At 38.5% G+C, this 27,943-nt stretch overlaps 1 protein-coding gene across 1 annotated transcript in view; it reads right to left on the bottom strand.

Moving 5' to 3' along the window:
* LOC149278046 (A disintegrin and metalloproteinase with thrombospondin motifs 3-like) overlaps positions 1-27,943 on the bottom strand; it is a 92,134-nt gene that overhangs the window by 18,285 nt on the left and 45,906 nt on the right. The window contains exons 6-18 of the mRNA XM_089502442.1: positions 26,295-26,378; positions 25,355-25,511; positions 24,596-24,701; positions 23,490-23,633; positions 22,745-22,877; positions 22,152-22,265; positions 20,084-20,229; positions 19,750-19,925; positions 17,910-18,043; positions 15,061-15,184; positions 12,170-12,250; positions 3,064-3,227; positions 2,494-2,659 (exon numbers count right to left, since the gene is read on the bottom strand). Coding sequence (XP_089358568.1) covers positions 2,494-2,659; positions 3,064-3,227; positions 12,170-12,250; positions 15,061-15,184; positions 17,910-18,043; positions 19,750-19,925; positions 20,084-20,229; positions 22,152-22,265; positions 22,745-22,877; positions 23,490-23,633; positions 24,596-24,701; positions 25,355-25,511; positions 26,295-26,378 — 1,729 coding nt within the window. The remainder of the gene's footprint in view (positions 1-2,493; positions 2,660-3,063; positions 3,228-12,169; positions 12,251-15,060; positions 15,185-17,909; positions 18,044-19,749; positions 19,926-20,083; positions 20,230-22,151; positions 22,266-22,744; positions 22,878-23,489; positions 23,634-24,595; positions 24,702-25,354; positions 25,512-26,294; positions 26,379-27,943) is intronic.

The raw sequence follows: 27,943 nt of genomic DNA, 5'->3' as shown, positions 1-27,943 counted from the left end.
GGGCTTATCTGCCTTGCCTTCGTCTGGACCTAAAAGTCCACTGTGTTCCTGTTCTCCTACCCCTGTTATGAAGAGGACCTGCATTTAGACCAGGGAATCCGTACGTGGTGACTCCAGCCAGCAAAGTGGTAGTGCTGGTCGCCAGCGGTCGCTCTTAAAGGTGGCTACGAGAAGTTCCCCCAGGCAAAGACACAGTTCCATCGCTATAGGTTTACTGCAACCAGCCAAGTGGTGGAGGATACCTTCACTCGTCCCAGAAAATCCACTAGAGACAACTTCCTCATTCCTGTTCAGATATCCTGATTCCTGCTTTCGAGGAGATTGGTCTGCTAAGCGGCAGTGCTGGTCATCGAAGGACTCCTAAGTTTTTCAGACTTCGTATGCTGGTTCCTGGGTTGACTTGTTTCTTCAGTTCTCCCGTCAGAGCGGGCCTTCCTTCTATTGCTGTTTCTGTTCGCGTCCGGAGGCCGCTCATTCGGAGGGGTATACTGTCACGTTCTGCCCAGGCTGCGGAGCTGCATATCTGTCTAGTTTGTTTCCCTGTTTTGCTTCGATCCATTCCTGGATTTCCTTGCTTCTGCTTCAGCTCTTTGCTTCAGCTCTGTTTCCTTTATAAGGTGTGCTCCACCCGTGTGTTCTGTTGGTCTCAGTCTACAGTCTAAGGTATGTCTCAGTTCTATGTGTTTTGATTACATGTTTGGTTTGTTTCGTACCACTGTCAGCAGGGATTAGCGTTAGGACCCACCGTCATTGGAGTACTTTGGCGTAGTGGTGGGCTAAGCATACTATGGCCATATGATGTGACGGAATCTCCAATTGTTATCAAACAGTCTTAGGCTAGTTTCTGTATTCATGTTTGTCTGTCTCTTATGTACCTTTGCCCTTCTTCCTTGTATCGTCTGAGGATTCTGGTTCCTCTCTCCTCTCCCTTTGTCCTAGTTAATATGGCCTATCCTTGTTTAAAGGAGAAGCGTCCGAGGATTCCGGCTCCTCACTCCTTCCCCTGTGTTCCTTGCCTTCTTCCCTGTCCTTTGTTGTGCCCTGTATCATGTATATCTTGTCTAGTAATGTTTATTCCTTGTCTGGGTCACTGTAGTGCCCTGTAATATGTATGTCTTGTCTGGTTATGTTTCGTGCCTGGTCTCCCTGTCCCTTGCTTGTTATGTTTCTGCTATATCCTTTGCTTAGCTTCCATACTCCCTGCCTGCAGCATCCTGCACGTGATTCTAGTGATATGTTTCATGCCTGCTCCAGGGTGCCTGCAGGATATCACTTTACTTCATTCTGGACTTCAACCGCTGCTATATCAGGGCGCTGGTGTTTGGCTGCACAACCCTAGGTACTCAACTCCTGGGTGAGTGTGGTCGCCCTGCAACCAGGCCCTGTCCAACTCCACTACTGCACTGTGACTCCTGCATATAATCTTCGGGCGCGCTGGGTCGTTCAGTCATCTGTTTGGACCCAGTCCGTGACACTGGTAATACTACAGAGAAGTATTCAATCACAGGGTGTTTCAGGTCATCTGGCTTTACAGCTTCAGAGATTCCAAGATGCAAGTTTTTGCACCTCGATCTGTCTAATTTTTTCTTTTAGTGCATGAGTCTCAATCTGACAAGTCCAGTATTTGCCTCTTTTGTTGTGATATCCAGTCTGGATTAATACAACTCCCTAATAACTGGTCTCCGCCTCTCCACCCTTCTACTGCTCCCATCTATCCTTAACACTGCAGCTAGACTAATCTTTATCTATCAGTGTTCCTCATCTGCTGCTTCACTGTACCAAATTCTCCAGAATCAAATTCAAACTTCTGACCCTGACCTACAGAGCCCTTAACAACTCTGCACTGCCTACATCTCTACTCTCTATTCCAAATGCACTCCTAATCGCCCACTTTGTTCATCTCATGACTTTCACATGTGCTGTAACCCTTCTCTGGAATTTCCTACCCCGTTTCATCAGGTTTCCCCCTCGTACACAACTTTTTTAAAAAAAAAAACTTTTTGGTGAGAAGCATACAAGCTTTCTTCCTAAGACTCCGCCAGCATCCTATTAAAGCAACTGACTGACCAACAACCTCTACAGATCATCCTAACTTGATCACCTAACTTGATCCAGTCGGCCTTTTTCCTATTGTTTCACTTCCCCTTTAACTACCGACTAGATTGTAATATTGCAAGAGTTGGGCCCTCTTGGTCCTTTGTACCATTGAATGAAAAAAAAATTATAGTGGGCACTTCTGCAGTTGTCTTTGCTATGCAACTAGGCCATTTTCATGGAATACCCCCAGACCGATATTTGTTAGCTCTTTCTGACTGGATTACAAAAATAATCCAGAAAATAATAGGTTATTTTCGCTCTTGACTTTTTGCCTAGGATTTCATATTCATGGTCCAGAGTGTTAATTTAGAATTGTTCTTATGATATATGATATAAATATTTATATTTCTATCATTTGTTAATAGTTTATAGAAATATTTTTGACCAAATATTTACCTCCGCCACATGCTTTCGAGCACTGAGACCAACTCTTCAAGGCCCACTCAAAAGTGTCTGCTTCATCTTGAAGTACATTGTTATTGCTTATTGTAGGCACAGAGTCTTCATGAATAATGTACTTGTATGTTATACTTGATTTAGTGTCATTCTCTTGAGGTATTACCTTAAATAAAACAAAGCAAAATTAGAACATTACTAAATAATGATAATGTAAATATTCTCGAACCACATGGAAACTATTACTTTCAAAGAACAAACTAAAAACACATTTCCCCCACAACAAGTTCTTAAGTCATACCTTAAACACGTTCATTAATAATTATTGTCTCTATCCATCTAAATTAATGTGGACATCCCAGTGATAAAAGTTTAAAGGAAAAAGAAATTAGAAAAAATATTATCAGAAGGTATTTTAATTTTGACATATCAATCTGTTTGTCCCACTAACCCGAATAATTTGCAAATACAACAAAACACAGGATAATATGTGCTGGAATACAAATCTTTGTTCATTGTCCCCCTGGAACAAATGAAAACATTATACTGAAATATCCACAATTAACATACCAGTACTACGACTGCATCATGCAAAGGTCCATCGGTGTGTATAGTTTCAATGTCATCTTCAAGAATATATTCCCATTCTACACCAAGGTCAATGAAAGACCGTGACTTGGCTTCGTCACCCTTGCCATTCAGTATGTAGTGCCCAGTAGCCTGGTTCTTGATGGCTACCAAGGAAAACAGCATTTCATAAGTGATCTTAAGTTAAGTCATTCATGTTAAGGAATGTTATGCATTTAAGCTACTCATTTAATGAAATAAAATTGTGCTCAAAAGTTTGCACACCCTGGCAGAAATTGTGAAAGGTTGGAATTGATTTTGATCATGCAAACAAACTCTTATTTGAGACTAGTGATCATATGAAGCCATTTATTATCACATAGTTGTTTGGATCCTTTTTAAATCATAATGATAACAGATATCACCCAAATGGCCCTGTAAAAAAGTTTACATACCCTTGAATGTTTGGCCTTGTTACAGACACACAAGGAGACACACATGGGTTGAAATGGCAATTAAAGGTTCATTTCCCACAGCTGTCTTTTTTTAAACTGCAATTAGTGCCCGTGTATAGGCAATGAGTTAGCTCTCATGTTTATGCACTGAGCAGGTTAGATACTGAGCCATGGGGAGCAGAAAAGAACTGTCAAAAGACTCGCATAACAAGGTAATGAAACTTTATGAAGGTGAAAGAGGATATAAAAAGATATCCAAAGCCTTGAAAATGTCAGTCAGTACTGTTCAAGCACTTATTGAGAAGTGGAAAATTCAGGGATTTCTTGATACCAAGCCAAGGTCAAATAGACCAAGAAACATTTCAGCCACAACTGCCAGAAGAATTGTTCAGGGTACAAAAACCCACAGGTTCTTTCAGGGAGCACAATACAATAATACTTGAACAAAAATGAGCTACATGGTCGAGTTGCCAGAAAGGAGCCTTTACTGCGTCAATGCCACAAAAAAGCCTGGTTACAATATGCCCGACAACACCTTGACATTCCTCACAGCTTCTGACACACTGTAATTTGGAGTGACAAGACCAAAATAGAGCTTTAAGGTCACAACCATAAGCACTGTTTGCAGAGGGGAAGCATGGTGATGGCTCACTGATATTTTGTGGTTGTGTGGGCGCTAAACACACAGGGGATCTTGTGAAACTTGATGAATGCAGCATGTTATCAGAAAATACTGGCAGACAATTTGCATTCTTCTGCACGAAAGCTGCGCAGGGGACAATACTGGACTTTCCAGTACGACAATCACCCTAAGCACAAGGCCAAGTTGATCCTCCAGTGGTTACAGCAGAAATAGGTGAATGTTTTGGAGTGGTCATCGCAGTCTCCTGGCCTTAATATGATCGAGCCACTCTGGGGAACGTGCGGTTCATGCAAGACGACCAAAGATTTTGCATGACCTGGAGGAATTTTGCCATGACGAATGGGCATCTATACCACCTGCAAGAATTTGGGACCTCATAGACAACTATTACACAAGTCTGCTAAAGGGGGCAATACACAGCATTAATAACTAGGGGTATGCAGACTTTTGAATAGGGGTCATTTCATTTTTTTGTCATGTTTTGTTTTATGATTGTGCCAATTGGTTATAACCTACAGCTAAATATGAATAGAATTAGAAATTAAAGAAATGTATTTTGCCTGCTTACTCTTTTTTTTTTTTTAAAAAATGGTACATATATTACCAATTCTTCAAGGGTATGCAAACTTTTGATCACAACTGTATGTCATTGGAGTGATAGGTGCACAGAAGCCAAAATCATTATTGCATTTGAAGACGCGACATGCTTTCCTTTCTTTAATTATTTATTTTACCCTATTTATCCTACATATCCCACTGTTCATCACCTCTTATTATAAGGGCTATCTTGATTTGACCCTGGGTAAGCTTTTGCTTGCCAACCCCCACCCCTGTGCTCCCTAGCAACATGGATGGATAGACCAGGCTTGCTTGCACCAGTGGGTGACTGTGCCACTTGCCCAACCTGATTGCATAGTAAATGAATGGTGGGGGCCTAGCAAGTGACCCGAAACAGATGTGCAAGACGCAATTTCTTTCAGGGATTGTTGCGGACTCAAGGGGCAGCTGCTTTTGGCCCAGTGCATTGTGCTGCCTGGGTCCAAGGATTAAATGCTGCCCTCTCCCAACGCAAGTTAAAAAATAAAAATAAATATGTCAGCCTCAAAATCATCCAAATTAAATCAAACAGTATTTTGTTATCCCATCTCTCCTCTTTCTCTTGATCTCTCCTCCTCTATCTCTTGTTTCTTGCGCTTTTCCCTATCTCTACCTTTTCTCATTTTCTCCCCCTGAGCTGATAGGTTGGCGAAAACCAAAAATTGTCATCATAATTGTCTTTCAGACACCCTAATTTCCACCCCTGTCAAAATGCTGCCTGGGTCCCATGGACACCACAGGACTCATGTAAGGACTGGCTCTGTTTGGGCCCCCAGGAATGACTGGACCTGGGGCAGCTGTACATTTGCCTCATGTTAAAGACAGCCCTGCTTAATATGATTTACTGTATATAAGATATTTTATATGATGTGAACCAACTGTCTTCTTCCATACCTCAATATGTTTCTTGCTATAGCTCTCTGATTACACAATATTCTATTACATAGTAACATAGTTCATAAGGTTGAAAAAAGACCAAAGTCCATCAAGTTCAACCTATATACATATTGTGTCCCTACTGTGTTAATCCAGAGGAAGGCAAAAAACCCTTATGAAGCAGATGCCAATTGCCCCATACCAGGGGGAAAATTCCTTCCCGACTCCAAATATGGCAATCAGAATAAATCCCTGGATCAACGTTCTGTCCCTATTAATCTAATATCCATAACAAGCAATATTATTGCTTTCAAGAAACACGTCCAGGCTCCTTTTGAACTCTTTTATTGAGTTTACCATTACCACTTCCTCTGGCAGAGAGTTCCATAATCTCACCGCTCTTACTGTAAAGAACCCCCGTCTGTGCTGGTGTAGAAACCTTCTTTCCTCCAGCCGTAGAGGATGTCCCCTTGTTATAGATACAGTCCTGGGTATAAATAGGTCCTGGGAGTGATCTCTGTACTGCCCCCTTATATATTTATACATAGTTATTAAGTCCCCCCTAAACGGTCTTTTTTCCAAACTAAATAACCCTAATTCTGATAATCTTTCTGGGTACTGTAGTCCTCCCAGTCCCCTTATTACTCTGGTTGCCCGTCTTTGAACCCTCTCCAGCTCCACTATATCTTTCTTGTACACTGGTGCCCAGTACTGTACACAGTATTCCATGTGTGGTCTGACTAGTGACTTGTACAGTGGTAGAATTATTTCCTTGTCGTGGGCATCTATGCCCCTTTTGATGCACCCCATGATTTTATTTGCCTTAGCAGCAGCTGCCTGACACTGGTCGCTACAGGTAAATTTACTGTTAACTAAAACTCCTAAGTCCTTTTCCATGTCAGTCGTCCCCAGTGTTTTCCCATTTAATACATATTCCCAGTCTGGATTTTTCTTCGCCATGTGCATAACCTTACATTTATCTGTGTTGAACCTCATCTGCCACATCCCAGCCCAAGCCTCCAACCTATGCAGATCCATTTGTAATCGTGCACTGTCCTCTATTGTGTTAACCACGTTACAGAGCTTAGTATCGTCTGCAAAGATTGATACTTTACTATACAATCCCTCTACAAGGTCATTAATAAATATATTAAAAAGAATAGGACCCAAAACTGACCCCTGTGGTACCCCACTAGCAACAGTCACCCACTCAGAGTATGTACCATTAATAACCACCCTCTGTTTCCTATCACTGAGCCAGTTACTTACCCACATACACACATTCTCCCCAGCCCAAGCATTCTCATTTTATGTACCAGCCTTTTATGTGGCATCGTATCAAATGCTTTGGAAAAATCAAGATATACGACATCCAGCGATTCACCTCGATCCAGTCTTGAGCTCACCTCCTCATAAAAGCTGATCAGGTAAGTTTGCTGGGACGGATCCCTTGTAAACCCATGCTGATATGGAGTCATACATTTATTTTCATTGAGATACTCCAAAATAGCATCTCTTATGAAACCCTCAAACAGTTTACACACAACAGAAGTTGAACTAACAGGCCTATAATTCCCCGGGTCACTTTTTGTCCCCTTTTTGAATATTGGCACAACATTTGCTATGCGCCAGTCCTGGGGAACAGACCCTGTCACTATAGAGTCCTTGAATATTAGAAATAGGGGTCTGTCTATTACATTACTTAACTCCCTTAGAACGCGGGGGTGAATGCCATCTGGACCTGGTGATTTGTCTATTTTGATTTTTTTTAGACGGCACTGCACTTCTTCCTGGGTTAGACAGGCGACATTTTACTGGGGCATTTATCTCATCCTGCTGTATATTACCTGGCATTTCATTTTCCTCTGTGAATACAGCAGAGAAGAATATATTTAATAGATTAGCTTTTTCCTGATCCCCGTCTATAACTTCTCCCTCATTACTTTTTAAGGGGCCAACGCTTTCATTTTCAACCTTTTTACTATTTATATAGTTAAAGAACATTTTGGGGTTTGTTTTACTCTCTTTGGCAATGAGTCTTTCTGTCTCCACTTTTGCTGCTTTTATCTGATTTTTATATATTTTATTTTTTCCCCCGATAGCTTTTTAGTGCTTCCTCACTGCCTTCCTGTTTTAGTAGCTTAAATGCCTTTTTTTTTGGCATTTATTGCCCCCTTTACATTTTTATTTATCCACATTGGTTTTCTCTTGTTCCTGATTCTTTTATTCCCATACGGTATGTACCTTTCACAGTGAGAATTTAAGATATTCTTAAAAATCTCCCATTGAGTGTCTGTACTCTTGTTTTTGAGGACATTTTCCCAATTTACAGTGTTAAGGGTTTCTCTTAGTTGATCAAACTTTGCCTTCCTAAAGTTCATAGTTCTTGTGGCTCCTCTAAGAGTTCCCTTATTGAAGGACAAGTTATTATGTATTATATTGTGATCACTATTTCCTAGATGCCCCCTGACCTGCACATTAGTTACTCTGTCAGGTCTGTTGGTTAATATTAAGTCCAGTAGGGCGCCCCCTCTGGTCGGGTCCTGTACCATTTGGGACAGATAATTATCCTTACTTATAGTCAGAAACCGGTTTCCTTTATGAGATTCACAGGTCTCGGTTTCCCAGTTTATGTCGGGATAGTTAAAGTCCCCCATAATAACCACCTCATTGTGATTTGCTGCCTTGTTTATTTGCTTTAATAATTGATCTTCTGCTGCTTCCATTATATTTGGTGGCTTATAGCAAACCCCGATCAGTATTTTATTATTTTTCTTTCCATATATTTCTACCCATAATGACTCCACATTATCATTTCCCTCACATATATTCTCCCGCAGTGTGGCCTTTAGGCAGGACTTTACATAAAGACAAACTCCTCCCCCTTTTCATATTATTCAACAGTATCCATCACTCCATACCAGTTTTCCTAACTTCCTTTCTTTGTATCTCCCCCCCACCCTATCCCTTTCATGTACATAAAAAATCAGCCACTATCTATCTACCCAAAGAGGGACATGGTATTTATTAAGCTGTTGCTAGTACTGGAAGCAGCCATTAAAATGTCTGGTAACATAGTTCATAAGGTTGAAAAAAGACCAAAGTCCATCAAGTTCAACCTATATACATATTGTGTCCCTACTGTGTTGATCCAGAGGAAGGCAAAAAAAACCCTTATGAAGCAGATGCCAATTGCCCCATACCAGGGGGAAAATTCCTTCCCGACTCCAAATATGGCAATCAGAATAAATCCCTGGATCAACGTTCTGTCCCTATTAATCTAATATCCATAACTTGTAATATTATTGCTTTCAAGAAACACGTCCAGGCTCCTTTTGAACTCTTTTATTGAGTTTGCCATAACCACTTCCTCTGGCAGAGAGTTCCATAATCTCACCGCTCTTACTGTAAAGAACCCCCGTCTGTGCTGGTGTAGAAACCTTCTTTCCTCCAACCGTAGAGGATGTCCCCTTGTTATAGATACAGTCCTGGGTATAAATAGGTCCTGGGAGTGATCTCTGTACTGTCCCCTTATATATTTATACATAGTTATTAAATCCCCCCTAAGCCGTCTTTTTTCCAAACTAAATAACCCTAATTCTGATAATCTTTCTGGGTACTGTAGTCCTCCCATTCCCCTTATTACTCTGGTTGCCCGTCTTTGAACCCTCTCCAGCTCCACTATATCTTTCTTGTACACTGGTGCCCAGTACTGTACACAGTATTCCATGTGTGGTCTGACTAGTGACTTGTACAGTGGTAGAATTATTTCCTTGTCGTGGGCATCTATGCCCCTTTTGATGCACCCCATGATTTTATTTGCCTTAGCAGCAGCTGCCTGACACTGGTTGCTACAGGTAAATTTACTGTTAACTAAAACTCCTAAGTCCTTTTCCATGTCAGTCGTCCCCAGTGTTTTCCCATTTAATACATATTCCCAGCCTGGATTTTTCTTCCCCATGTGCATAACCTTACATTTATCTGTGTTGAACCTCATCTGCCACATCCCAGCCCAAGCCTCCAACCTATGCAGATCCATTTGTAATCGTGCACTGTCCTCTATTGTGTTAACCACGTTACAGAGCTTAGTATCGTCTGCAAAGATTGATACTTTACTATACAATCCCTCTACAAGGTCATTAATAAATATATTAAAAAGAATAGGACCCAAAACTGACCCCTGTGGTACCCCACTAGCAACAGTAACCCACTCAGAGTATGTACCATTAATAACCACCCTCTGTTTCCTATCACTGAGCCAGTTACTTACCCACATACACACATTCTCCCCCAGCCCAAGCATTCTCATTTTATGTACCAGCCTTTTATGTGGCACCGTATCAAATGCTTTGGAAAAATCAAGATATACGACATCCAGCGATTCACCCCGATCCAGTCTTGAGCTCACCTCCTCATAAAAGCTGATCAGGTTAGTTTGACAGGACCGATCCCTTGTAAACCCATGCTGATATGGAGTCATACACTTATTTTCATTGAGATACTCCAAAATAGCATCTCTTAGGAAACCCTCAAACAGTTTACACACAACAGAAGTTAAACTAACAGGCCTATAATTCCCCGGGTCACTTTTTGTCCCCTTTTTGAATATTGGCACAACATTTGCTATGCGCCAGTCCTGGGGAACAGACCCTGTCACTATAGAGTCCTTGACATTCTTTGACATTGTTATTGCTAATTTATCACTTATGTATAATATGAAAGCTATGGAAAGAGACTCCGTCATTGTTTATACAACCATTTACTAGAACTTTACTTTGTTTACTTCACAACATATCTGTGAACTTTCCTGGGCAGGCTACCTTGAGTCTCCCTCTTCAGGGAGAGTGCCTTTGTGAGTGAGTGGCACTAGTGGTAGTCTGGATGGAGCTGAATTGGGGACTAGCCATGCTTAGGGTAATTGCTTTCCCTAGACCAGGGGCGTCCAACATGCGGCCCGCGGGCCAAATGCGGCCCGCGAGACCTCGAGGTGCGGCCCGCGTAAGATCGGCAGCCAGGGCAACCGATCTTACGGGGGCCGCACCTCGAGCCCTGCTACTTACCTGTGGGAGGGTCTTCTGTACTGCATAGAAGAAGCGGAACCTAGCAGAGTTCACGTGACATCACATGACTCTGCTCCAGTCCTGCTTCCTCTGTGCAGTACCAGAGAACGCAGAGGGAGGCCGCGCCCTCTGCTGAAGTCTGTGAGCGGCATCGAGGAGCTGCAGTGCAGGTAAGGGGGTGGGGAGGGTGTTTGAATGAGTATGCATGATTGAGGGAATGAATCTGTGAATGAATGAGTGTGTGTGTGTGATAGCATGGATGTGTAAGTGCTGGAACCTAGGCATGATGGGACTGTGATTGCTGTTAGCAATCACACTCCTATCATGCCAAGTCAGCCAGTACATGCTGAAACCTAGCTAGCTGCCCCCCTTGTGTATTGATGCTGCCAGCAGTATGGGGTCTACACATCACTTACAGCCACCCTGTACCAGCATGTACTGGCTGACTTGGCATGATAGGAGTGTGATTGCTAACAGCAATCACAGCAAGCACAGTCCCATCATGCCTAGGTACCAGCATTTACTGGTTGCCTGGGTATGATAGGAGTGTGATTGCTGTTAGCAATCACACTCCTATCATGCCAAGTCATATTGCTAATTTTTTGGTCCAATTGTGGTGTGTTACCTACTTTTATTAAAAATGTGAGTTTTTATTATTATTTTTAAAGGTGGGGGGTCATTTTCGGGTTTGGCTAAGTGAACCGTAAATGTTTTGGTCCAGAATTTTCATTTTGGTGCATCCCTAGAATAAATAGAACTATTTCATTTTTAATTATCCTGAATTTGCAGTCACAAACCTTTCTAGGCTCAGAAATCAGTGAGAGGAAAAGTAAAGGTTTTGTGTCATTTACTTTATTTTAATCTGCATATTTTATTAAAGGCCATATTTTCTCACAGTGAAAAATGAGTGCGGCCCTCGCACGTATACAATTCTGATGAAGTGGCCCACTGCAGAGAAAACTTGGACACCCCTGCCCTAGACAGTCATGAGTGGGAGGAAAAGAGGGGGGGGGGGAGCTTCACCTGGAGACTACGGATAAAACCTGGACAGTTCCTAGGTACGTTTTCAAAAATGATAAGATAAAGCAATGAGAATTATCAAATTCTAACTAAATCTATTTAAATCATCTAAAACAGCAAGATGGTCTTATTCATATACATTAATTTTAACACTAAAACACATATTAATCATTTTTCAGTTTGGAATAGCGCAGCTATCTATGGTTTGTACGCACAATAAAATACAAAGTATGAACAATGTATTAAGTCCAACACATGTTCATGAATCAGAAATATTAAACAATAGAAGTGTTTATATTGTAAAATGTATGGGATGGCCATGCAATAATAAAATGCTTGAACACATTTTACAATGATGTACACTTTTTTTTAATTCCCTAAATATTTTCAAAACGTTTCGATGGTTTCTATTAACATTTAGGAAAAAAGCCAACAACCTCCAGGAGTGAACAACTTACCAAGAATGTGAGGAGAAGCCTCGTCTTCTTGGATAAACACATGTCTAGCACCAGGGGGGATGTCAAACATCTTTAAGTAACCTATGCATGTGTTGTAATCATGGAGGGAGTAGAGACAAAACAAACATACAAACAAAGAAAAAAGCTAAGGTTAGTATAGCATTATGAAATAAAAAATGCAAACGTTGGGAGAAAGAAAATTACAGAACCTGCAGAAAGCTTGAAGGGAAGATAAAATACAATTAATGCATTGGTTTGTGACAAGTTAACACTGATTTTCTTGTTTTCCTAAGGAGAAAAAAAGAACTTGTAACAAACGCAGATGAGCTTGTTATTTTCAGAAGTCCTCATGAAAATAACAGGGTAGAAAAACAATGTTCATTTTTCATATGGTGGTTCAATAATTTTGCACAGTTCACAAGAATCAAAGCAACTTGTTTATAGTTATCAAGGCCAACGTTAATTTCCTTACTGTTCTTTTAACGCAAAGTACTTGAAGAGTGTCACTCTCACAGATGTTAGATATTTGAATTAAATTAAATTTAATTTACCCTGGGAATCTGTATCGACAGAGGCAACAGTATCAATATTTCCTGACATTTTCCTTCTCCTCCACCTTAAAGGGGAGCCAGGACACATTAGAAGCCACCACAAGAGGAACAATAACTTAATAATTCTTTTGTTTCAATTTCCCATAAAATTACAGTAAAAGTACATGTACAAGATATATATAAATGGAAAGTGGATGTGGGTAACAAGCAAATAAAAAAAAAATACTTTATAATGAAAGCTGCATTGAAATTAATTATACAGAAATCTCTCAGTTTTGTTTAACAACAAACTTCACCTACTTGAAGTGACAATAAGCCGTGAAAAGTCAACTGTTGGGAACATATTTTTAGTCAATACAATAAGCCAATCGATTCTGAAGATTCCCAAAGAAAGAACACTGGCCTTGTAAAACACCAACAATCTCCCATACTGTGCATACATTATTTAAGCATATGAAAAGTGAACATCTGTGGCCAAAACGCTTGTCGAAACCATTCTAAGAGCTTGGACCACTGTCAACTACAGTACGACCATCACAGATCTTCTGAGATCTGTGATGTCACTTACCAACAGTGTTTTTAGAGCCCCTTGACTCAGACAGGGAGATGTTTCGAGCTCCCTTAGGTAGTGTGAATGCTCCTCTTGTTTTCCCTTAAACAGAGCATTGTTAATTAGTGTACTGGCAAGAAGTCTCAGTGTTTTCATTGACTATTTTTATTTATATATTGAATTATGCTGAAAAGGCACGCATACCAATTTTTCAAATAATTTGTTAATGGTATATGTCTTTGAGATTCTTAACATTGAGATATTGAATCTGCCACTGCTACCTCTACCGTTAAGGAGCCTTTATTATTAAACGTGAAATGTAATATACAGCGTAAGTATATAAAAGGGTAACGTTCGAGCCCAAACTGCTATCTGATATTAAGGGATAACCACAAGGAGTTTACCGGTATTTATCAAACTGCGTGTTATAGGTGAATCACTGGGCCAGGGCCTACAAATCATATCACAACACGTAGGCTCAAGCTTAGTGAATAAGCACTTAAAGTTAGCAATTCAAATTCATGTTCTGCACTTCAGTTTGCCATGTGATGCTATTTTCATTCAAAACCATTTAAGCATAAAGGTTTGTAGTGGGGATTAGTAAACTCACTGGACTTTTATTATTGCTTCCTATAATAAATACATGTGCCGATGTATGCAACTGCTTAATAAAAATGGTCAATGAAAAGAACCCTACTTTAAGATAAAACATAAGATACTTGCAGATTTCATTTTCCAGCAACTTGATTTCTTTTTGACACCTCTTGCTTAATTGTTTACCTGTTGGAAGAAGTTATTCAGGCTATTGAAAGACTGTTGCCAGTACATTTAGAACAATGTTTTTAACTTATTTACAGTGAATAACAAAGATAATAAAGACTCAATTTGCAGTGCACTGCAAATTGAGTCTTTATTATCTTTGTCTTTATGCATTTTGCTACTTGTGCTAAAAAAAACAAACCAATTTCGAGAAATGCTGAGTGGCCAAGAAAGAATACTTCAGCATGTTGTCAAGGGGTTTACCTGTCGGTGATAAATAGATATATCTATTTAATCTACAGTATTACTATTTAGTAGAACATTATCTAAGACTAGACCTATTTTAAGACAGATAATACATTTCCATACAGACTTGGAAGAGTTTGGACACAATCTCAGAACATAAAGTAGGCCAAGAAAAATTATACATTTTTGCTTTTCAAACACAATAGCCTTCTATAATGAAATGTTGCCTGCATGAATGGAAATATTTGAACATGTCTCTATATAGTTGTAGCTGTCCTCTGTTCCTCTAAAAACATTTTTTTGCTGGGGGAGGAGACAGAGCTCTTTTGTGACAATGTTCTAGAAGCAGTTCTTTTAATATAAAATCAGTTTTAACGTTTCTATAAAAATGCATTCTTGCAATTAACAGCTAAGTTTGGGCAAACAACCCTGACCCTCATTGGTATGTTTTTAGTATAGAAATATGCAACCAGGTTATCTGAGCATTAAAATAGCTGATCACAGCTAGTTGTCATCTAGGCTCCATCTCTTTTTACTCTCAGCAATTTCAAAAGCAAACTGAGAATCATGGGAACTGGGAAAATCTACTTTTTAATGTGCCCTTGCTCAAAGTTAAGCCTAAAGCTATATAAAATAGTTTATTATCCTTTAACATGTGTAGTATGTGTACCAAGCAAAATTTTCCTGTGCAAAATCACAATTCCAACTTTATAAATATAAGTTAGAGAATATTGGTTTGCTTCTGTGTGTTAGAAGCATATTAAGAATTTCCACAGTAACAGTACCTGTTTTTTTGGGTGTCCTGGTGAAAGTTCCCTTAACAGTACGACAATGGGAATTATCCCCACCGCACACACCACATTTATCATCCACTTTGTTGGAACCAATCTCTTTGTCACAGCCAACTTTCTGTAGGTTACAAATAAAAATGACTGATCATCCTACCTAAATCTATAATATCAGTTCATAAAAAATACATGCAAAACAGGACAGGCATCTTTCCTTATATGAATGAATACTTTTGTTGATAAAGATGTCAAGTGTAGCATTGCCCATGGAAGGAAGGAAGACAAGTATATGTGGGGTTTATTCACTTCAGACATGGGCGTAGGAACCAGGGGGGACAAATCCCCCCCAGTAACTCATGCGGGGGGGACAGATAATGAAGAAATCCCCCCCAGGGCCGTAGGAACCCCCCCAATAAAAACGCAGCAAATGCGGCCCGCGAGACCTCAAGGTGCGGCCCTCGGAAGATCGGCAGCCAGGGCAACCGATCTTATGCAGTCCGCACCTCGAGCCCTGCTACTTACCTGTGGGAGGGTCTTCTGTACTGCACAGAGGAAGCGGAACCCAGCAGAGTTCACGTGACATCACATTCCGGTTCCTCTGTGCAGTACCAGAGAACGCAGACGGAGACCGCGCCCCCTGCTGAAGTCTGTGAGCGGCATCGAGGAGCTGCAGTGCAGGTAAGGGGGTGGGGAGGGTCTTTCAATCAGTATGCATGATTGAGGGGATGAATCTGTGAATGAATGAGTATATGAATGAATGAGTGTGTGATAGCATGGATGTGTAAGTGCTGGAACCTAGGCATGATGGGACTGTGATTGTTGTTAGCAATCACACTCCTATCATGCCAAGTCAGCCAGTACATGCTGAAACCTAGCTAGCTGCCCCCCTTGTCTATGGATGCTGCCAGCAGTATGGGGTCTGCACATCACTTACAGCCACCCTGTAGCAGCATGTACTGGCTGTCTGCTTATGATAGGAGTGTGATTGCTGTTAGCAATCACACTCCTATCATGCCAAGTCATATTGCTAATTTTTTTGTCCAATTGTGGTGTGTTACCTACTTTTATAAAAAAATGTGAGTTTTTATTATTATTTTTAAAGGTGGGGGGTCATTTTCGGTTTTGGCTAAGTGAACCGTGAATGTTTTGGTCCAGAATTTTCATTTTAGTGCATCCCTAGAATAAATAGAACTATTTAATTTTTACTTATCCATAATCCTGAATTTGTAGTCACAAAACTTTCTAGGCACAGAAATCAGTGAGAGGAAAAGTAAAGGTTTTGTGTCAAATACTTTATTTTAATCTGCATATTTTATTAAAGGCCATATTTTCTCACAGTGAAAAATGAGTACGGCCCGTGCGCGTATACAATTCTGATGAAGTGGCCCACTGCAGAAAACACTTGGACACCCCTGGGGTAGCTAGTGAGAAGGGGGTAGGGAGAGGGTAGCTAGTGAGAAGGGGGGGTAGGGAGAGGGTAGCTGGTGAGAAGGGGGCGGTAGGGAGAGGGTAGCTAGTGAGAAGGGGGCAGTAGGGAGAGGGTAGCTAGTGAGAAGGGGGCGGTAGGGAGAGGGTAGCTAGTGAGAAGGGGGCGGTAGGGAGAGGGTAGCTAGTGAGAAGGGGGGTAGGGAGAGGGTAGATAGTGTGAGAAGGGAGGGGGGTAGATAGTAAGAAAGGGGGAGAGGGGGTAGATAGTGTGAGGAGGGGGTAGATAGTGGGAGAGATGGGGAGAAAGTGGGGATCTGATGGGGGAAAATGCTGTCCCCCCCAGATTTTTAGGGGTTCCTACGCCCATGACTTCAGATGGAGTTGGAAGGAGACATTTTCTTTTCACTGACTTCACTTTACATTATGGAGGGCCAGCCTTAGTGACATGCTACTCCAAGAATACCTTGGATATATAAAGCATTTTTAATTTTGCGATATAGATCTGTTAAAAATTGAGAAATAGTTAAATCCCTGATGTAAGTAGATTACATTCTATAGGGTTAACACAAAAGTATACTGTATACTAATTCATCTAGGAAGGAAGAAAACAATAAAGAAAAACCACTAAAATGTAAAAATTCCAAATAATCCAAATATCCGAAATTACCTCTCTATTGGGCAATAGAAGGCTACTAAGCAGAACCAAGACGCCTCACTGTAACTAAGGTTGTAGGGAGCTCAGAAGCACTACTGGACACACAAGCAGGGACGTATACTGGCCTGTTTTTGTGGTTTTACTTGTTTTCTTCCTGCTAGGATTTATTATTAATATTATTATATATTTTTATTAGAACTATTATACAGGGTCAGCTCAGTCATTGTTGACTGTGCCAGTGAGACGGCCCTTTAAAATGCATTTGAGAGTGGAAGCCACAACTCTCTTGCAACAAACTCTCCTTTCAATTCCTGCTTTAGTGAATAAACCTTCTTGTATTTGGTATAATATATGTTAGTTCCCTTGAACCTTGCTTGTTTGTTACTTTATATTGCGGCACCCTCGCATACTTCTAGAGTAAAATAATGTCAGGGTACAGAATAAAAGATCTCTTTCTAGGGTCAGTAGATCTCCTATCCCTCCCTCTAAACCTCCAAGGACTAAGTAACTATGGAAGGAGGGGTATTCATTTCATGGAACCCCAAATATATTAATGCATACAACTTTTTTCACAACTAAATAATCAATAAAATCTTTATGTAAACTATTGATCTAAAACCTATTTTTATTAAATGGTACATGCTATTAACACATTCACTTTCATTGACTGCTTATTCATGCCATCATGCTATCAACATTTGCAATTTAAAATCATCTCCTTACCCATTAATTGTGAAATAAAAAAATGCCTTATATTACTTACAACACATTCGCCTCTCACACATATGCTGTATGGGTCTTTGTAAGAGCAGTGGGTCCCATCATGAGCAAGCTGCTTCATTGATACAATTTCTCCTGTTTGTTTGGACTGACAAAAGAGCTGGCATCTTTTATTGGCTGTTTAACAAAAAATACAATGTAAAGTTTTTGTTAAATTCTTCCAAGCATGTTCAAAACAATTCAGTTAGTGAGTTGGTGTGATAATTTATTTTATATTGTTGTCTCATCTACATAACACCTGAGCTGGCATGGGTGACTAAAAATGCCTAGTGGGCATGAATAAATGCAGATAAGGAACCATGGAAAGCATATATCATAAAGAGAGACTGGATTGTAGAGAGATACTGCTGCCTTAAATGTATTATTATATGTGTGATACTTTTACGAAATTACTAAAACACTGCATGATCTTAGGGATGCTGGGGGAAACATTTTCCCCTGTACACGTTTCACTTCATGTTTATTGCTGCTTCCTGCACAGTAAATGTTTAGTGAGTGCAACCAAATAATGCTTCCCACAGTAAGTGGGAACACAACATATTCAAAGTCATTATGTGTATCACAAAGGATAAACTTTTCAATATGCATTTGTGAAAGTCACAAAATGTTATTTTTCTATAACAGACGCTGCATTTTAACTGTATTAAATAATTATATCATGTACATCCAGGTAGAAAGATCCAAACCGGTTAAAGTATTAATGTTATTTTGTTATGAAAAAAAGTCCTAGCAATGTTTCATATAATATACAACTGGGGTGTAAACAAGCACAGCGGATAATTTGCTATCCCTACTTAATTAAAATTAAACAGCTAATAAACTAATGACATTTCTACGACTCTATTATCTAAAACCATGTCTATAAAATAAAAATCAACATTTTCCAATGAAATTATGTGAATATATAAGAATTAGATGGTAATGGCAAAATACAGAATGTCCTAACCTAATGTTTCAATACACCAACTGGTTTTATAACCAAGGAGTACGTTACCAATTATCTTATAAAAGATGGGAAATAAGGCTTTATGCATAAATGTTGCAATACTGTTACAAATTGAACCCAGAAGAAACAGAAAAATGCAGATTCCTCCTAATGGTTAATAAATGCCTGAATACACATGGATTCTATATAGCACAGTGGGGAAAATTAGAATAGGTATGCAAAAGATATGAGGCTTGATAGTTTTTTATTTTTGTAGAAAGCCCTGGATTTTTAAGTAAGCAGGAAATAGGTGGCAAATAAAAGAGAACAAGAACATTAAAAAAAAAATCTTGGCAACAATTCCAGTTACTTTGGTACTTTCATCCAATCAGGTGATAGCCAGAATTCTAATCGTTTTCATTTGTACAAATGTAAATAATAGCCTCTTATAGGAGCATGCTATCTGCTATAAAAGAAGCAACAGTACTAAAATATCTAAACACCATTACTGTTTTAAATTTATTAGAACTTTACTAAAGGTTTCACATAATGTTAATATAAGGGAGAAAACTCATTTTTTTAGATAATTCCCAATCCTAAATCTTACAACACATCCTTTCACATGTAACAACTTATCTGTGTTAATTCTCACTTATGAGTACTACTTTACTACTGTAGTAGCCACCTATACACCATTCCTCTTTAACCAATCACAGTAAGCAAGTTCTGGTAATTTAATTGGTGTCAGAACCGAGCTCTTTCATATATCAGACATGTTCACTTAAGAAAAATACTCTTACTGCTTGACAATTTAATGTTTTACTGTTGTGTTATTTTGTGTTGCCTTATCATATTGTCCTCTACCATCTAATGTCAGATAAAACAGTTGAAATCTCACCATCTGGATGCTCGTACGGAAGCCAGTGGTGTTTTGCGTTTTGATACTCAAACTGTGAGTTACGCTGCTGACACTGCTGTGCTCGGAAATCATCATACTGCTTGGGACATTCTTCTGTGTTGCATAGCTGATATTCATAATTTAATCCAGGACAGTCTTGGCCACCATTGACTGGCCTAAAAAATGTTAAAATACACACAAATGTCAAGTTCACAAATGTTATGTTCTGAACACAAATTGTTTTAAGTTTCCTTGTTTAAATTATTTAAGGAGGAGTCTGAGATTACATCGTCATGCCCATCCTCTTTAGTCCTAGCATAATGTGTAAGCTTACATTGGATTGTTGCACTGACGTGTCCTAAAACGCACACCTATACCACAAGTTCTTGAGCAAGAGCCAAATTTTGTCCATGTCCCCCAGTTGCCATCTTGTTTAACTTGGTTTGTAGTTTTCCACATGCAATGACCCTTGTAGCACCACTAAAGATAAGCACAAAAAATAAATTACACAACCAAATATAATATTTTCCACAAAGTTTCTGAGCGTTTTAGTGATCCCACAAGATCATGTTAGGTGTTGTTACAAACACTAACCTACTTAATGTTTACAGTACATATTCATTAGATATATGAAGAGGACCTCAAGTAGGATCTGAAGAACCATGTAATCTTGGAAAAATTCTGATGTCTATCTAATAAAATCAGGATGTTCACAATGACTTGCAGTCAAGCAAATAATTCTTACCATTACATTTTATTCCACTTTATTGATAGAATCCCAATAGTAGAGCTAATTGACATGCAGTGTAATTCCAAGTAAATGAAGTCCAGGAATATAATTTATGTTTAATTGTCTAAAATTCAGGCACAAACTGGATTGACAAGACAAACAGGAGAATGAGTAACAACTCAGTAGTTCAATTATGAATAACTTAAGCCACTGGTAGGCAGTAACACATTTGGCCAAAAGGTCCATCTGTAAAATGTTCAGTCTGACCATTAGGCAACTTTGTCAGCTGAATCATTTTTCTTCTCTGCTGACAGGCATTAAGAAATAGTTGATCTAGTGTTCTAAGTGTGTTCTTATCCCAGAAACTTATTAGTCCACTTTCATATATTTGCAACCTGTACTGAAGGTTTACAGACTGTGCCCAGAATATAGCTATTATTACTGAAGCAGAGCTTTTTGAGTGTAATAATACATATGCAGTTCTCGTGTGATAATACTTTTTAAGCTCTCATATGGTAACTGGTACCACTTCAGTTTTACAAATATGGCTAACATGTAAAGGCTATTACAGAACACCTTAAGAGCATTTTTACACATAGAAATATACTTGGCATTATATGTGTGCTCACACTGCAGAACATATGAAATACTGGTAGGTAGTGATCAACTAGCATTTTCCAATGCTGTACAGATATTACACTTGGGTTTAAGCCATAATATGTATTCTGCCATTCCAAAACATTTGCAAAAATTTTGCTAAAATAGCAATGCAAGCTGGTCGCAGCTTCTGATTTCCAATATGTGAATCCATGTAAAAATCTACTAAAAATGTGAGTTGTCATATAGGTATTTCTTGCATAAATATGAAGATTCATAAAAAGAGTTTAAATAAAAATACCTTACTGGCAGGCTAAAAATCAAACCATAAAAATGTATTTAAAAAAAAAAAGCCATTCCAGAAGAAGGTGCATTAGTTTAGGATGGTGAATCAAATCTAGTGCTAAACGGCATATAATATTACAGCTGGTAGTTTCACCAAATGATAATATGTTTAACATTTGTATTAGAATGCAAAATCAGATTGATAGCCTTAAGAAAAGTATATTTAATTTGTTATGGATATAGAGTAATCTTACCAAGCGTAATACTCATATTACAGTACACATGGTGTCCTTTTCTCAGAGTAGAAATTAATACATAAAAATACATAAAGGCGGTATCTATCTGAGCAATCTATAACCCTCTAATATTGTTAAAATAAAGAGAATTTAAACATTAACTAATATTTAGCCTGCAGGTAATCTTTGTTTAAGGATGTGTGTTACTAGAAACAAAAGAAACCACCTTCTCGTGAATGTGATAATATGTAAATAAATATATTTAAGGATATGTGTGCCAGCAAAATCCTAATGCAATCCAACATTTACCATTGCTAAACAAGACTTGAAACCCACACCAGGGACCAGCATATAGGCTATTTTTCTGAGAAGAGTAAAATAGTAAATTAAAGGCTAGTCCGAAAAGTTTAGGTACCAACATGACGTTCCAGTAAAGTTGCAATAGGCTGGCTTCTATGATTATAATTAAAGTATTTTATAAAAATTTTACTTTGTTCTATTTATAAAGGTTTTTTTCAACAACAATATAAGTTCACATATTATATTATACATACTTTTCCAGGAGCACATTCTGTTCCGTCAAGTGGAGGACCTTTTTTTGTCTTACAGAAGTATGGGTTATCAGGATGACTGCACCACAACTGTTTGCATGGGTCAAAGGAACGGAACTGAAAAGGTAGAGCAAAATATTTCTCTGTATATACTGGCAATAATATATTGCAGGTAAATATATGAGAGATACACTTTGATTATTAATCTTTAGAACATGACATTAGAGAATAGGTTATTATAGGTTATTATACTCACGGCTTTACAATAAATGGTTCAAAACCCAAAGTGTGTAACTGTCAAAGATATGGTGGTCCATGAAGACATCTGAAATATCTCATTCCATTTGAAATCTCAAACTATGTCAATTATTAAAAAACATATCAATTTATGTGTATTACAATTTATTTGTAATATTCAAAAACTAATCATATGAGACACCCCCACTCCAAGAAATATATTTGTAAGTAAAATAAATAACCATTTAGTTGCAATGGGTAAATAACTAGCATATAACAAATAGAAGACCCAATTAAATGTCCCAAAAGAATGAAATGCTCTGTATTTTAACAAACATGATATTATTAAAATTACATACTGCAGTGCACATTTTATAGCCTACGCCAAAATCAAAACGGCATTGTTCATCCATGGAATAGTTAATCCCTGGGAGGTCAGGAAGTTTAGGCCAGTTATGTTCAAATGGGTCATCCAGAAGACAGTCATAAGAACTGAAAAAGAATAATATTACATGAAAAATGATTATGTCTCTTAAGGGTGAATTATAATCATCCAGTTGCTTCAATTACTGTGCTGCTAAATGAAATCAGTATGTAACAATTATTCCTTAAAGGTACTATTTTACTTAGACAAACCATGAATTGCACTCTCTACTATATTAAGCAAACACACTTAAGTAGATCCGCCATTGTATGTTTAAGTGCACAAAAATAACAGAGAAACTTTCAAGAAGCTGTTTCTGTGGCAAACCTCTGTAAGTGTCGGCTTTTGTGTCACCACTGAATTAGGTGCTCCAAGCGTAAAGTATGAAAGAGGTACATTTTACATGACTAAAAAGGTTTTCTCTGGAGAAGGCTCAGTCATTTAACAGTAACAGAAATTATGTTTCTAATACCGCATTTAGGTACATCCATTTGAGTTTGTTGAACTGCACCTTTAAGACGGGATAACAATTAAACTGTGAAACAGAATTGAAGGAACTAGGTACCATGTAACGCAGCTGAAGAAACACAGTAGTTGGCTTGTGTTTATCCAGATTCTTCAAGAAAAAAAACTTCCATGAAGTGAATTCACATAATGGTTATTTAAAAGAAACCACCTACTGTATGTATCTTTTAAGCTCTTGACCGCTGCACCTAGACCAGTGGTAACGATGGAAAGCTGCCTGTACCAATGGTGCCATCACACTGCCCATCGCTGTTTCGTCTCCACATCTATTTCCCTGGCCATCGTGCTCCATACCTAGGCTTAAATGAGAAGATTCTGTATTACTATTCAATTCAGAATGGCCTTTGAGATGTGCAGTGGACTTCTGTGGGAATATTAGCACACAAATAGATCTGTAGGTAACCAGCAGACAAGAACAGCGTGTGACCCAGGGGTGTAAGCTCAAAGACTGAATTCTTTAGCATGTATTTATGTTTCTAAACATCCAGGTGTGAGGGACATGAGGGTTTTCCCTTGGTAACTTCAGCAGCCAAGTACAGCTCGATAACAGGAAAGCCTGTGTTGAAGACTGATTGACTCAACCTACAAATTGCTCCTGAATTTTCAAAGAAAGTGAAAGCAGTCTACTGTGGCAAATACATTTAGCAGCATGCTAAATTGAGGAATGCCCTTTTTTAAAAAATATATGAGAATCTATATTAATAGCAAGCATGCTGTAACTGAAAAAAGCCTTTATCTATCTTCTATCTAAACAATTTAAAGAACTGGCTAACATATATATATGTCTGTATACACATATATGTCTGTATACACATACAGACACAAGAAGAGATGGGCACCCTGCCCATGTGCTTGCCATTTAGCCTTATGATACTTTCATACAAAGTTCCTGGCAAGCATAGTGAGTTTATAAGGGTCCTATTTGTGAGCTTACAAGATACAGTGTGGGATTGTTTGCTACAAGATGATACATGAGTAAGTAAGTTAAAACAAGGATTAAAAAAGAATATAAATAACTTTAATAATCTGTTTGCTAGAAAGGCAAATGCGAGTAAAGCATACAAGCCTTAGCTTTCCTGGACACTAGGGAATACATTTTAGTGTTATTCACTTGGAGCTGTATGTGATGTATGTCCTGTATTTGAGATAATGTGAAAAAAACTGCAGTCATGTCATCAATGGTATTTGCTATGTCAAGACAGATAACAGGGGAATGTACCAAGAGAACCATTTGAAGATGTATGTGGCATGTGCTACTTACACATGACCTGTTTCATGGGCAACCACAAAAGCAGACGAAAAGCCATCTTCGTGGTTCAAAGTGCAACTTCTTACAGGGTGGCACATGCCTGTTACTGGCGCATATCCTGTGGTAGATGATAAACATCATTAAAAAAACAAAACATAGCTCAAATAAATTGCATCATGTCTTTCTTCTGTGACCTACTGTCACAGTAAAAAAAAAAATGTTTTATTCATTTCAACAAGAAATCCATTTTAAGTGCCAAGTACTTAAGAAAATAAGATATACAATCTTTCAGTTACAAACACAGCTAAAGTATCTATTTCTAGGTTTCTGGAGGTTAAACTTTCAGGCCCTTCAGCTTTTGTGACATCAGAATTTGGCTTTTGGGAAATGTCACAAAGTGTCAATGACACTCCTGGCAGTATTTCAATCACAAACGCATTGGGGATGCAGATGCATGAGTGTATGAGTATATTTCAGAAATGTCTGATTTAAAAAAAATTCTATTTCACAAACTAAAGTATATTATTTCATATTTTAAAACGATTAATTTTCCATTACAAAAGCTCTTTGGAGTAATGTGAAAGGAATTACAAACAATACAAAATATTTTATACCAAGAAACACACACAAAAAAATGAAAACAGAATTTCCCATGTAACCCTTGTATTTGTGTCTCTTAGAGCTTCATTCTCCATGTCATTACAATGGTCACCTTAAAACACAGACACCTCTTCATGAAGTTGTCGGCATACATTACATCTGTTACATCACCTTGCATTCCAGCTGGGCCAAAATCTTGTCTGGTCAAAAAAATGGCATGATCATGGTGCTCAGAGTGATTGGGGTCCGACCTTTGCTGTTGATATGCCCAGCGACACACATTGTCTAAACTTCTAGAAGGGTTACCTCGTTCAATCAAGCTTATAGACTAAGCATAAAAAAAAAAACATATTTTATCAATCTAGTTAAATCAACAATATTTACACATGTCACAAACAGAATAAGTCTTTAATCATTGCAGCAAAAAAGACAAAATATCATAACTGTCTTTTTCATCACAGACCATATCAAGGTTTATCAATGTAGCATAAAAATGTATAGCGATTTTCATTAATCATTATAAGGATAATATTGCTAAGTAAATCCAATTAAACTTTTGTATTTGCATTCAAATATGCAGATATTATTTTAAAACATTTATGTGCAGGATGGGCCAGCAACGAATAGAAGGAATTAGTTTGCGATTGAAGAAATTTGGGCCAACAGTTTTTGTAACTTGCAATATCAAGTATGGCCACAGGGGGAATCTGGATTAACAAAATATTGACCTGTGTTCTTTCCTAGATCATTATTTCAGTTCCCTATGGGGAGTGTTAAAAATTCCAGACAGAAACAACCAGTGTGTACGTGCAATGGCATGAATGCACTATATGTGTCTTCATATGTTTCTGTATAACTGGGATATGCATTATTTGCACATGAATAATCCATAATTGCTTAATGGGTACCAGAGCTCTGGCTCAAGTTATACATTCGACTTCTGGATATCCTGTTTTGTTAAGTATGCACTTTGCTATTGTAATCACTAAATTAAGCGGTGTTTTAACTTTTACTAGTACCTCCAGTAGTGTTATCATTTTTAATAAAGTTTAGAAGAAACTGTGTCAATTTTTACAATGTTTCAGCAATCAAATTGCTTATTTGTACTTACTTTTGCATAACCCAACATTATCATGCGTACTAGAACCACATTAATATGAACACCAATGGAGTCATCATGGTAGATTTCATTTACCTGAGTGAGAGAGAAAATGCATTGAATCACAATTTGCCAGTTAACAATCTAATGTATTTCTTCATGTCACAACTTTCCACTTTATAATTATTATTATTATTATTTCTTATTTTATATAGCACTATTATATTCGGTAGCACTGTACATTGGGTAGATAGGACACAACAAGTAGTATATCACATAACAATTGGACTTACAGAACAACAGGTGAGGAGAGCCCTGCTCAAATGAGCTTATTTTACCTCAGATAAGACCTTTTTTTTATGCACGAATGGAACCTAAATGACAATAACTCTTTAAGTCTCATTCAAAGGTGCTGCAAATCCAGTAAGTGAAATGTCTGCTGTCCCTTATATTGATTTCTAGACAGACCCTGCTGAGTCTCTTCTGTCCTGCAGTGACCTTTCCGATGGGTGTCAGCAGTGAAGCCTATCAGAAGAGAATGCCTGATTGCATGATTGCGCATCCCTTATACAACAGTGTAAGGCTACTGAGGGGTACAGTGTTAGCCCACAGATTTCTTGTTTGTTTCCTTTTAACCTCTGCGCAAAATCCCTGTATGACTAGGGAATCCCATAAACAGTGACATAGATTGGCCTCCATATTTGAGGTAACTATCGTCTGAACTGGGACTGGGCTAGGTAAAGGGCCTCTGATTTGTTTAGCTTTATGGTGAAACCAGAAACTATACCATAATCCCCATAACTGGGGGAGATTGGGTCGCATGTGAGATATAGAAAAGAACATAATCTACAAAAGCAAAGATTTTTAGCGCCACCCCCCCACTACCAATTTTTTTTTAACCAAAAGGTCTTGGTCTAGAGCCACGTAATGGATTACTTGGCCCTACAAGATTATGTTACCCCTCATGACTGCCGTTGAAGCTTCCCAAAATAAGGGCTTGTCATAATAGTAAGTTACTTTATCATCAACATAAAATCTTCTCTGATTGATAGGAACCAAGGGAAGCACCAGTGTGAGACCCATGGCGAGTGGCTTGATAAAGTCAATGTTAACAGACAGGAGCATTATCCAATACTACTATGTATTCTATTTTGGAAAGGTGACCTGTGGCAGCAAACAAGGGGAGACAAGCAGGTAGCCAAGACTAGAGCAGGATGCGTGAACCCTGGAAACATGGGTAAAGTCCCTCGAATCTGGATGTGTCACTCACCAACGGTGAACAAGATTATTTTTTTACGCAAGAGATTGTGTGAAAAGCTGCACACCCTCAGACAAGTGATCAATCTAGTTCTGGGTCTAGCACTACATTTAAATTACCGCCCGCAACTAGGAAACACTTTACCAAAAAAGATACCATTAGGATGAATGAGAGCATATATATTTACTAAAAGCATTCTAGACTCTCAAATCTTTACATCTAACAAGAACGAGTGCACCTCCAGATCCAGTCTTGTGTAGTGTGTAGTACGGGGAAGGTTTTTGCTAAAATGGTTTTGTGTGCTGATGACACACATTTGTGGATACATTTATCCCATAATGTGGGCCCGTCTCCCACCCGCCTGCATGTTTCTTAAATAATATAAAGTAAGAGTATTTGATAA

The sequence above is a fragment of the Sceloporus occidentalis genome, unplaced genomic scaffold (genome assembly GCF_023333645.1).
Source record: "Sceloporus occidentalis isolate IW3139 unplaced genomic scaffold, rSceOcc1.0.p SCAF_203, whole genome shotgun sequence".
Classification (NCBI taxonomy): domain Eukaryota; kingdom Metazoa; phylum Chordata; class Lepidosauria; order Squamata; family Phrynosomatidae; genus Sceloporus; species Sceloporus occidentalis.
The sequence above is the reverse complement of the archived record's forward strand: the minus strand, read 5'-3'. Positions and strand labels throughout refer to the sequence as shown.